At 42.9% G+C, this 13,081-nt stretch overlaps 1 protein-coding gene across 1 annotated transcript in view; it reads left to right on the forward strand.

Moving 5' to 3' along the window:
* LOC126176401 (uncharacterized) overlaps window positions 1-13,081 on the forward strand; it is a 283,679-nt gene that overhangs the window by 196,798 nt on the left and 73,800 nt on the right. Inside the window, exon 4 of the mRNA XM_049923558.1 lies at window positions 10,669-10,840. Within this exon, the coding sequence (XP_049779515.1) occupies window positions 10,669-10,840 (172 nt within the window). The remainder of the gene's footprint in view (window positions 1-10,668; window positions 10,841-13,081) is intronic.

The raw sequence follows: 13,081 nt of genomic DNA on the forward strand, positions 1-13,081 counted from the left end.
GTACCAGCAAGTGCCAAAAAGCTCAGAAGACGTTGTCGATAGCATCAGAAACGCCTGTGCTGACGTTCCCGGAGATGCTTCTATCCTGTGTATGGTCATTTGAAAAGCGGATAGCTAAGTGTATTGAAGTTGACTACACTACGTTTGAGCATCTACTCAAATTGGAAAAGTAGAATAGCGTTCACCTCGAGCCAATACAAATTCAATTGAACAACTACTAAAAATATCTGTGCAGACCATTTAGTCTTCACGGGCAAAGCAGTGGGCGCTAAGTTAGTGCTTTATAATCTTTAATAGAAATATGTTGGCCTCTGAAAAGCAATGGCTGCTCAGGTCTACAAGTTATTAGCGTGTAATCCAGAGCTTAAAAATGTCTGGCTTACTAAAACAGATTACTTTAGCTGTTCCTACCATTCCATCAGAGAATAAAGATTCCGTTTCCTGTTCGTAAACCTGTGAAATTAGTGAAATTCCTACACCACATATCTTGTTACAAGCAATAAAAACCTAACAGACATAATTTACTTATTATATAATTGTCTTCGGTCCTTGGATAAAATTGTTGACAAGCTAAATGATACTTTCAAAAATCAACAATTCGTGGTAGACCAGTAGTTAGTTGGACCAGTTATTAGTTTGCACCGACCAGTACTGTATAAAGTAAAAAAATGCTACGTAGATGAAGATATCAAAATTTCAAGGGAACCTAATATTTCTGTGTAGTAACAAAGCCCTGTAGGACCACAGTGTTACATTATTTACGTCCTTTCTGTCTCCCTCGCTCAAAATTCGTGCTATCACAGCAACTCCAAATCTTGCGTTCAATGACACAGAATATGTTGCACTAGAGGTTTATGGACCTTAGATGGCTATAAAAGTACAACGGAAATTATCTACATTTATTTATCAATTCACAATTAAATGCCTGACAAGAGACTCATCGAATCACTTTCAAGCTATTTCTCTATCGTTCCACTCTCCAAATCAAGTACTTAAATCTTTTTCGTGGGCTCTCTGATTTCTCTTATTTTATTATGATGATCCTTTCTACCTACGTAGGTGGACACCAACAAAATATTTTCACACTCTGATGAGAGAGTTAGTGATTAAAATTTCATGAGAAGGTTCTACCATAGCGAAAAACGCTTTTGTTTTAATAACTGCCACGCCAATTCACGTATCAAATCCGTAGAACTCTCTCCCCTGTTTGGCAATAATACAAAACGAGCTGCCCTTCGAACTTTATCGATGTCCTCCTTCAGTCCAATCTATTGCGCATCCCATGCCGCGCAGAAATGCTCTAGCAGAGGACGACCAAGTGTGGCGTAAGCAGTCTCTTTAGTAGACTTGTTGCATTTTCTAAGTGTTCTGCCAATAAATCTTTGTCTCTTGCTTGCTTTCCCCACTGCATTATCTATGTGATCGTCCCAGTTTAAGTTATTCGTAATTATAATCCCTAAGTAGTTACTGAAATTTATGGGCTTTGGATTAGTGTGATTTGTAGTGAGACTGAAATTTAGTGATTTCTTTTAGTACCCATGTGGATGTCTTCACACTTTTCATTATTTAGAATCAACTACCACTCTTCGCACCAAACAGATATCTATCGTAAATCATGTTGCAACTGGTTTCAATCATCTGATGACTTCACAAGATGGTAAATGACAGGATCAACATTTCCTTGGGCAACGCCAGATATTACTTTGGTTTTCCTCGATGACTTTCCGTTGGTTACCATGAACTGCGACTGCCAGGAACTCGCGAATCCAATCGCACATTTGAGGCGATGCTCCGTAGGCACGCATTTTCATTAGTAGATGTTTTTGAGAAACGGTGTCAAAAGGCCTCTGGAAACCTAAAAAAATGGAATCAATTTGAGATCCCCTGTCAATAACACTCATTACTTTTTGAGAATAAATAACTATTTGTGATTCACAAGAAATTTTCTGAATCCGCTTTCTTCGATGAAATTCATAACGTTCGAACACAGCGCCTGTTGGAAAATCTTAGTGCAAATCGACGTCAGTTATATAGGTCCGTAACTCAAGGGATTACTCCTGTTTCCCTTCTTGGTCACTGGATGTGACATGGGCAACTTTCCAGTATTTAGGTACGGATCTTTCGTCGAGCGACCGCTTGTGTATGACTCCTAAACATGTAGTTATTATATCAGCATACTCTGAAAGGAACCTGACTGATACACAATCTGGATTGGAGGCCTTGTCACACCGAGGATATCTACTTCTATGTTACTCATCGTGGTGCTTTGGATCGAATTTAGAATATTTACTTCGGAAAACGGTGTTTATTAACTCTGCATAGTGGTACTGTCAGTAGTGACATCACCATTGTTACAGCGCATTGTGATTGCGTCTTGTTGTTGGCATAGTTTACATATGTCCAGACTGTTTTTCGGTTTTCTGCCAGATTTCGAGACAGGGTTTCGTTGTGGAAACTATTGAAAGCATCTCGCAGTGAAGTTCACGCTACATTTCGAGTTTCTGTAAAACTTGCTCAATCTCTGGGTTTTTGCTTTATCTTAAATCTGGCAAGCTTTTTTCATTGCTTCTGAATCAGTGTTCTAACCTGAGTGTGTACCGGAGGTGATCAGTACCATTGCTTATTGATTTACTTGCTGTATACATTGAAGAGCCAAAGAAACTGGTACACCTGCCTAATATCGTGTAGGAACCCCGCGAGGACGCAGAAGTGCCGCAACACGTCGTGGCATGGACTCGACTAATATCTAAAATAGTGCAGGAAGGAACTGACACCATGAATCCTGCAGGGCTGTCCATAAATCCGTAAGAGTACGAGGGGATGGAGATCTCTTCCGAACAGCACGTTGCAAGGCATCCCAGAATTGCCCAATAATGTTCATGTCTCGGCAATTTGGTGACCAGCGGAAGTGTTTAAACTCATAAGAGTGTTCTTGGAGCCACTCTGTTGCAATTCTGAACGTGTGGGGTGTCGCATTGCATTGCTGGAATTGCCCAAGTCCGTCGGAATGCACAACGCACATGAATCAATGAAGGTGATCACACAGGATGCTTACGTGTGTGTCACCTGCCAGAGTCGTATCTAGACTTGTCAAGGGTTCCATGTCACTTCAACTGCACACGCCCCACACCATTACAGAGCCTCCACCAGCTTGAACAGTCACCTGCTGACATACAGGGTCCATGGATTCATGAGGTGTCTCCGCACCCGTACACGTCCGTCCGCTCAATACATTGTGAAACGAGACTCGTCTGAACAGGCAACATGTCTCCAGTCATCAACAGTCCAATGTCGATGTTGACGGGCTCAGGTGAGGCGCAAAGCTTTGTGTCGTGCAGTCATCAAGGGTACACGAGCGGGCCTTCGGCTCCGCAAGCCCATATCGGTGATGTTTCGTTGAATGATTCGCACGCTGACTGACTGATGCCCAGAATTGAAATCTTTAGGAATTTGCGGAAGGGATGCATTTCTGTCACGTTGAACGATTATCTCCAGTCGTCGTAGATCGCGTTCTTGCAGGATGTTTCTCTGGCCTCAGCTATGTCGGAGATTTGATGTTTTACCGAATTCCTGATATTCACGGTACACTCGTGAAATGGTCGTAAGGGAAAATCCCCACTTCATCGCTACCTCGGAGAAACTGTGTCCCATCGCTCGTGCGCCGACTGTAATACCACGTTCAAATTGAATCTTGATAGCCTGCCTTTGTAGCAGCAGTAACCGATCTACCAACTGCGCCAGACACTTGTTTTATATAAGCGTTGCCGACCGTAGCATCGTATTCTGCCTGTTTATACATCTCAATATTTGAATACGTACGCCTACACAAGTTTCTTTGGCACTTCAATGTATCCCTCAATTGTCATCGATACAGTGTCTTTGAATTCAAACCATACCTATCTAAGTTTACGCAGCCAGATCGGAAGGAGTGGAGACTGTCTCTTAGAAAGGCGTCAAGCGAATTTTTACCTGCTCTTTTAAACGGATGTACCTTGCGTTTATTTTTGGTGAGTTTGGATGTTACGGTATTCAGTCTCGCTAGAACTGCCTTGTGGTCAGTAATACCTGTATCCATCATGATGCTCTCTATTAGCTCAAGATTATTTGTAGCTAAGAGCTCAAGTATGTTTTCGCAACACCTTACTCTTCGAGTGGGCTCCTGAACTAATGTTCAAAATAATTTTCTGTGAAATCGATCAGGACAATTTCGGACATTTTATGCCTACCGCCGGTTTTAAACATACAGGGTGTACATAAAGTCCGGGAACACTTTCAATTATTTATTGCACAAGAACTAAACATTGCACAGATGTCATACATTGTGTATTTTGAAGAGAATCTTTGATTTTTTTTACAAATCCCACAGAAAAAAGTCATACGGAGTGAGATCTGGTGATCGGGGAGGCCACTTCATGAAGCAGCTGTCCCCTTTGTAGCGCGGCCGATTCATCGATGCGGCAGCTCCGTGTTCAGGTACGCACGAACTACACGATGAAAATGGTGTGGAGCGCCATCCTGCTGAAAGATGAATGGAGAGTCCGATTGCATTTGAGGCATCAGCCATTGCTGCAACACGTCCAACTAGGAATATCAAGCGACAGTGCTGTCGGCGAAGAAGGATTGCCCGTACAGTTTTCGACGTGTCAAGGCACAAAAAACGTTTACCTCTGAGGAATCATGCTCAAATTCAGTGTATTCGTGTGGATGCTTTGTACCCCAGATTCGAAAATTATGCCTGTTCATTTTCCCATTAGTGTGAAAAGTGGCTTCGTCGCTGAAAATTAAGCGATCAGCAATGTCATCCCCATCCTCATTCACTTGTTGCAACTGCGAACAAAACTCAAAACGCTTGTCTTTGTCGTCGTCATTGAACTTCTGCATTAGCTATAATTTGAATGGTTTCATAAACAGCTTCTGTCGCAGGACTTTCCACACTGTCATTGGAGCCATTTCGAGTACACGGGATACACGACACACCGATTTCTTTGGACTCCTTATGAATGTCTCTCGTACGCGCTCCACATTCACTTCACGCACACTGGGACGTCCGCTTCTCTTTGCCGGGCACAAGCAACCCGTCGTAACGAATTTGTTGTACCAGTGGTAAAGGCCTTCCTTGGTGGTGGCTTCTTACCGTACTTGGTTCTAAACATCCGCTGAACAGGTGTAGCACACTTGTTTGTGTCAAACGCCAACACTCAGAAAGCTCGCTCCACACCTGAACTCGCCATGTTTGTGACTAGCGCTGACTATCGGCAAATTATCGAACTACGCTGTGGCGGTATACATGGAAAAAACTTTCAGGGTTTCTCTTCAAAATGAAATATGTATGATATCTGTACAATGTTTGGTTCTTATGCAATAAATTATTGGAAGTGTTCCCGGACTTTATGTACGCCCTGTATATTATTTCCAACATATGGGGGTAGATGTAAATTATCACTAACTATAATTGTATCAGTGGTGCATCTATTTGAAATAAGACTTAAGTTTACTTTGAACTGTTCAGGGACTGAATCATTTGAACCAGGGTGTCGAAAAAACGAACAAATCATTAATTTATTCCGGTTGTCAAGTACAGCCTCTAGCTATACTAACTCGCGGGAGCTATATATCTCTGTTTCACTACTGCAATTTTTAAAAGACGGAATCGTAGTAAGCAGCGATTAACGAGAAACTTAAAGGCGTAATTTTTAAATAAAATGCTGGAAGTTCCGCCAGAAAGACGGACATCACGTCAAAATAATTGCAGGAAGTATACAAAAGAGAAGAAGATAAAGAACGAAGGATGGAAGGTCACTGTCAAACAATGATCATTACGATCTTTGGAGATGTCTGTGTCTACCTAACGCATAGGCATTGCGAGGAGGGCGTTGGAAGGCGAATCCTGCGGCCATCAGTGAGACGCAAATATCTGACGGTAGTATTCATTCCGCCGCGTGTGTTATCGCTGTTATCTGGCATCAGCGTCACCAGTTCGGCGGCTGTCACTGCCGCTGTTGCCCACCACGCTTGCCGCGTGAAGGCGATACTTTCGGAACATGCGCCTAACGTCCCGTGCATCGACCTCACTGCCCTTAGTTTGCTGCGTGACTTCCAGCCATTCTTCCACGCACACATGGTTGCCTGCACGCACGGCGCTCTTCGTGAAACGTAAGACATCTTACGAACGCTATCCGACAGACTACAGCGTCAGCTCTACGGCTTTGTCAGTGACAGGGGTGTCGCTTATCCTCCACCTATTGTTTTGGTATTTACCCCTCACATTTTCTCATTTCATGTTTTGTGCCTTCTGTCATTGGCTTTTTGCGCACTCGGGTCACTATCTGCTGACTGGAAGATACAATTGCGGTGTAGATTGTGCGTAGATAAGTTGTTGTTCCAAAGAATTTTCCTAAAATCATGCGTCGTTGCTCGCATAAAAGACATTTTGTTGTAAATAACCGGGACAAGCTGCTAAAAGGTATTGTTTTACTATTTTGCAACCAGTTTCAATTTTGAGATCACCATCAAAACGATTTCAAAGGTTGAAACTGCTTGCAGAACAGTAAAACATTAACTTTAAACAGTTTGTGCCGCTTATTTGCAACAAAATATAAGTTATCATCCCATACAAATGACTACTTCGCTCCTTTTCTGTACAGAGGTACGTGATTTATAATGTTATGAACGTGTCGTGGAAACCATGGATGAAGAACAACGGGCAGGGTCCATATTACTAAGTTTCCGGAAAGCGTTTGACAAGGTGTCCCACTGGAAACTGTTAACGCAGTGGATCTAAGACTTCGTGAGTAGCAGTACGCAGTATTTTGCTCGCGAGGGCGAGTGTTCATCACAGAAAAGAGTATCGTCAGAAGCTTTTGTCCTCTATGTAAATAAGTGATCTGACGGGCGAAATCAGCAGCTATCTGCGGCTGTTTGCTGATGACGCTGTGGTGTACGGGGAAGTGTCATCGTTGAGTGACTGTGGGAGGATGGAAGATTACTTAGACAAAGTTTCTGGTTGTTGTGACCAATGGCAGCTTGCTCTAAATGTAGAAAAACGTAAGGTAGTACAGATGAATAGCAAGATCAATTCCATAATGTTCGAATACAACATTAGCAGTTTGCTGCTTAATACAGCCACGTTGATTAAATAGCTACGCATGCCATTGCAAAGCGATACGAAATGGAACGAGCACATAAGGAAGGCGAATGGGAGGTTTCAGTTTACTCGGAGAATTTTCGGAAATTGTGTTTCATCTTTAAAGGAGACCGCATACTGTAAAATAGTGCGACCCATTCTTGAGTACTGCTCAGGTGTTTGAAATCCTCACCAAGTCGGACTAAAGGAAGACATTGAAGAAGTTGAGAGGTAGGCTACTAGATTTGTTACCCGAAGTTTCGATCAACATGCGAATGTTACGGATATGCCTTGTGAACTCAAATGCAAATCCCTGGAGGGAAGGCGACGTTCTTTTCGCGAAGCACTAGTGAGAAAATTTAGAGAAATGGCATTTGACATTGGCTGTAGAACAATTCTAACGCCGCCAACGTACATTTCGTTTAAGAACAGGAAGGTGACAGAAATTAGGGCACGTACGGAGTCATATAGACAGTCGTTTTTGTATCGCTCTGTTTGCGGTTGGAACAGCGAAGGAAATGCTACGAGTGATACAAGGCAACCTACGCCTTGTTTGCGAAGTACGTGTATAGATGTAGATGCAGATGTACACATAGAAATGAAAATTTGTGCCAGACCAGGGCTCAAAACCAAGATTGCTGCTTTTCATAAGTTGTTGTCTTAACCATTAGACCATCCGAGGATGCCTCCACGCCGGACTCAGACTTCGCCGCTGACGTTTCCAGCTATGAGTTGGAGACATCTAGTGTGTGAGAATAGCACAACTAAGGGAAAGTAATTCATCTGATTTACGGCAGATGTACAAAGGTCATGGAAGGCACTGGATGTGATGTCGGTCGTCCGCCGCTGCGTTTCATCTGTCTCCACACAGTCCTGGTGGAAATACTCTCCTGACACCCCACAATGAGATGGGCGGCTATCTCACTCACAGTAGACCGTCGCACGCCCATTAGCCTCTGTGGTGGCGGCGTGATGTCCCTTCGTGCGGCGGTTTATGCGCGAAGCAACATTCTCTCTGCGATGCTGTAGATCCACCGTGAACAGCGTTGACCTGTAAAATCCTAATTCCACAATCAGTGACCTTTGCGTCACGCACCAATTATCATCACACGTTCAAAGTCGGTTAACGCACAACCTACTGCAGCGTTCACTAAACAACGGTCTGTAGCGAACTGTTCAGACATCGTGCCTGCACTCATACGCCGCAGCAAGGTCTCACCACCACTTTAATGTGTCTGTGAAAGCGTTCACCACGCTCCTCGCCGACATCACTTGATCTCCAGGTAACAAACCGAAGGTAGCTGTTTAAGTGTGTATCTCGAAGCTTATTACACAGTCTGTTGGCTATAATATAAATATAACGTGGGTCTCTTTTGCGTGCTAAGAACTTCACCTCCTTGAATGACACCAAAGACCCCTCTGTCACTGTCATCTTTTATTATAATTTTGAATTGAACTATTTTTTTTTAATTTCAGGTCCAAGAAACACGCCCTCTTTCAATGTCGCTTCTGACAGAACAGCAAAGGATTACTTCAAACATTCTCTCTCTTAACAGAGCTTTTTGTATTTCGGATCCAAGAGGTTCTTGAGCAAAACGTTGTACTCTCCGGACTTCACAGATTTTTTCGCAAGCCGGTTTTCTCTAAACCAATGTTTATCTCGTGCCCTACTGTCCCAGTTTTGCAATAAAGAAAGGTATTTAGTATAGCCACTTTGCTGGTCAAGGAGTAAACACGACAATTTTAAATCGCCGGACATATTCCAAGTATGAACGGACTAATTTATTTTAACTATAAATAGATTTTAGTAATTTTCCTTCATATTTACATCAAGTGCTATGGTACTAATTCATAGTCGTATATATTAAGCCTTTAGACAACATTTAGAAGAATCCAGAAACACTCTACATTCCTTTAGTTATATTCCGTTGCAAAGTTATTCATTAAACTGATAACTGAGATATGCACCAAATCTTCTTTGAAATATTGACAAAAGAGTGCTTTTTTTCTATGAATATAAATGTTCCAACAACAAGTATTTTTCTTTGAGTCTGGAACCAAGCTGTCCAGCTTATCCCCTCATTACGTCCGAATTCCTTAGTCTAGGATATTTTAATGTATACAGCTTTGGTTTTAAAATGTCAGAAGTGGAATTCAACTGGTTATGAGCTTGTTCACCTGTATGAAGTTGGATGCCACAATAGTTACATAAGTTATCGCCGTCAAGAACTTGTAGTGCTTTAGGAACAGGAATACATAGACCATTATCCGCACGCCAAATGGCAGTCGAGAGATTTTGGTACGTTGTTACTTTCTTTTTGTTTTCTGAGTTGTAAAACCTGTATCATTAACTCTGCAAAAGTAGCTATCACTGGTATGGTTTTTCTGTTTCTCTCCATATTATTGGAGCAGTAAATCAAAAGGTTTGTTTCCTTTATCGTTTTCTGCGATCTTCAGTATACACAAAGCGTCGTAATGCGATACCCACGGCTTATCCTGGTCACTAAGTTTATTTCTAAAGTGACAAAACTATACTTTCTATACGAAATATGTAATGTTCCTCTGACTTTTCTTGATAGGAAACTCACTATAAACTTAACAAACTGCCAGGACAAACACGCCTAGCCATTGTGCTAAATACATGCAACAAAGATAGGAAGTAGAGTTACATTGTTAAAAAATAAGCAGCTGTAAATAAACTACAAAAAAGAAGGGGCTTCTCATAGTAGTTACAGTCGCTACGAATCAGTGTACTCCATGCTCCTGTAAATTCCTATTACTAATTGAAATATGTTAGATTAAAATAGATGAAAATGGTTTTTTGAAACATTGGATGTTGATTAAAATGGTGTGTAATAGATCTGCATGTGTCAGCAAGTCGACTGTTTTTACTAACATGCAACACCCAACTTGCATCTGCAAGGGCGCTGTCAACGCCAGCTGCTGTTAAGTTGCTGCAGCATAATTCAATCACTGCTACCTAGCAACAGATAGCATCTAGTTCGCAGCCATCTATCTCACTTATGGGAGACTCGAATGATAAAGAAAGTTATTGAGTGAGCATTTTTGACTCAGTTCTTGCCGCAATACCCACGCAATACCACACGCCACTCTAGAGCCAGAAGTGGTCATCATAAAACACACAGGCACTGCTGCTCCCCACCCCCTCTCCCTTCCCGCCTGCCGTAACATTGTACACACGTTGGACAGTCTGCATTGACAGGCCAAGCTGAGCAGCTTCATTTGCTGTGTAGCCATGGACACGTTCAAACTGGATAGATCTTTTCTGGCATTCTGTCATGTCTCTAGGTTAATCCATCTTACTGTACTGATTCCATGTAACCGGCTGGCACATTCAAACCATTTCACAGATGTTTTCCCAGCAGTGTAGGGTCACATGAACAATTCTACACGAGCTACAGCGCTCCAAAATGACCAGTGTGCTGTTTTAAGGGGGGTGCCATGTTTTATGGTGAGTTGACTATACATGTATCTTTCTAAAGTACGCAGTTGGGTGTAACCTGTTTGCGCCTGCCGTGTTGCAGCCTGGCGGGCATGTCGCGGTCTGTGACGGTGGCCGTGGCGTACATCATGAGCGTGACGTCACTCTCCTGGAAGGAGGCGCTCAAGGTGGTGCGCGTCGGGCGCGCCGTCGCCAACCCCAACTTCGGCTTCCAGCACCAGCTGCAGGAGTTCGAGTCCTACCGGCTGGCCGAGGTAAGCGCAGTCCGGCCTCGTCTCGGCCGGCTGAGGGTGCGTTTGGTCCGTCACTATACTGGGTTCCCAACACACACAGTAAGTCCGCAGTCCGGCACCAGTGCTAGCCTAAAGTTGGCGACATTTTATTCCTTGTCTGAACTAAATAGTGCTTGTGTTATGTTATGCGAATGTTTCACTCTGTAGACTTGAATTTCCTTTTTTTCGTGAATATTTGTGTTTGATAGACCCTGCCAGCACAGTTTAAAAACAAAATAATACAATGTGGCCTAAAAGTCTACTAAAATTTGATAATTCAATACTTCACGGAACTGCCACACATGCTTGAAATGGTGTGAGGTTTTATTGAAATCAAAAAGTGCACAACATTACAGAAGTAATAATTATCACCACAGTATAGCAGTTGATTTTTAACAAAGACGGTGTTCTTTATAACAAATGTTCAACATATCGGCCGTCATTCATCAACATCTGTAGTCGTGGAACAATGTTGTGAGTAGCACTGTATAGCATATCGGTACGAATGGTGAGAAAGTGCCGTGGGATTTTGTCTTTATGCATACTTAATGAAGTCGGATGTTCGCGGTAGACTTGCTACTTCACGTAACCCTACAACCAATAATCACACAGTCTGAGGTCTAGGGCCGGCCGGTGTGGCCGAGCGGTTCTAGGCGCTTCAGTCTGGAACCGCGCGACCGCTACGGCCATGCCTCGGGCATGGATGTGTGTGATGTCCTTAGGTTAATTAGGTTTAAGTAGTTGTAAGTTCTAGGAGACTTATGACCTCAGATGTTAAGTCACATAGTGCTCAGAGCCATTTGAACCATTTTGAGGTCTAGGGTCCTGGAAGGCCAGGCGTAAAGAAAGTGGCGACTCAGCATGTGATCCTCACTATACGATGTGCGCAAGATACCTTCTACACGTATAGCACTATGGGGTGGAGAGCCATCCCACGTTAAAGTCATACCTACAAGCAAGTGTTTATCAGCCAGGCTAGATACAATGTAATTCTGTAGCATTTCGGCGTACCTTCCACTCGTCACACTGACAGATTGAAAAACATCACGCCTCATTTCCTCTAAGAAAAAGCGTTATATTAAGATTGATTTGATAATTCCGCGCCACACCATGACTTTCTCGTCATGAAATGGCGTTTCCACGATAGTACTAGGATTTTCGGTACCCCAAATTCTGCAGTTGTTGGTGTTGACTGACCCTCGGAGTGTGAATGGCTTACTTATTCGGCCCACAACGCGTTAGGCAAACAATCGTCATCTCCCCCCATTTTTGAAGTGCCACTCCGCAAATGTTCTCTGCGTCACAAAATCGGTAGCTAACAGTTCAAGATGACGCTGGATTTTGTACGGATATCATAGGAGACAATGTCTTAGCGCACTCCAAACAATAGTGTGTGGAATGCCGCTGCGACGTGTGACTTCACGAGCGCTGACGTCACCACGCGACGATGCACCCGTTAAAGGCTCCATTGCTTCCTGAACTGTCCGAGCAGAAGTAGCACTTGTGTCTGGTCTCCCAGTAATGAGCCGATCGACTAAACAACCCTTGGCTTCGAACCTTGTCATCATTTCCTTCACAGTGACAGTTGTCACAAGACCTTAATGCGTTCGAATATGGCGACATCGTAAAGGTGCAGTATCGGACTGTCGATTCTGATAGTAAAGCTTCGCTAATAGTGCTTTTTTTGGTAACATCAACATGCCGCGATTGCTGGTGCATCTGACTCCCTTTCTCACTGCAGGTGATTTTATACGCGATTCTCATACAGCATCATTGAACTCTTGCTATCCAGCACCACCTGTTGGCCGGTTTTGTACTCGATTCTGGTTTCAATAAAACCCCATATCGTTTCAGTCATGTTTTCCAACTTTTACCTCTCTACGTATATTATTCCGTGAATTAGAACATTTTCAAAAGTTAACAGACTTTTGGGTCACACTGTACATAGGAATCTAGAATCGTGTGTTGTTGAAGACAATACAAAAAAAACGGTTTACAAATGAATGCAGCTTCTAATTCAAAAGTCTCTATTTCTTTTCTCACAAAACACACACAAAATTTGAAATCTGTCATTTCTCTATGTAATCTTCCTGTAACCGTGTACAATATTCACAACATCGACACCACGATTCAGTTGTCACTTAGATCGCTTCCCGAGAAGTCTGTTTTGACCACCACTAGAAAATCATTGATGGAATAGCAGCGCGATTGAAGGATGTTCCA

This window comes from Schistocerca cancellata, chromosome 3 (genome assembly GCF_023864275.1).
Source record: "Schistocerca cancellata isolate TAMUIC-IGC-003103 chromosome 3, iqSchCanc2.1, whole genome shotgun sequence".
Taxonomy (NCBI): domain Eukaryota; kingdom Metazoa; phylum Arthropoda; class Insecta; order Orthoptera; family Acrididae; genus Schistocerca; species Schistocerca cancellata.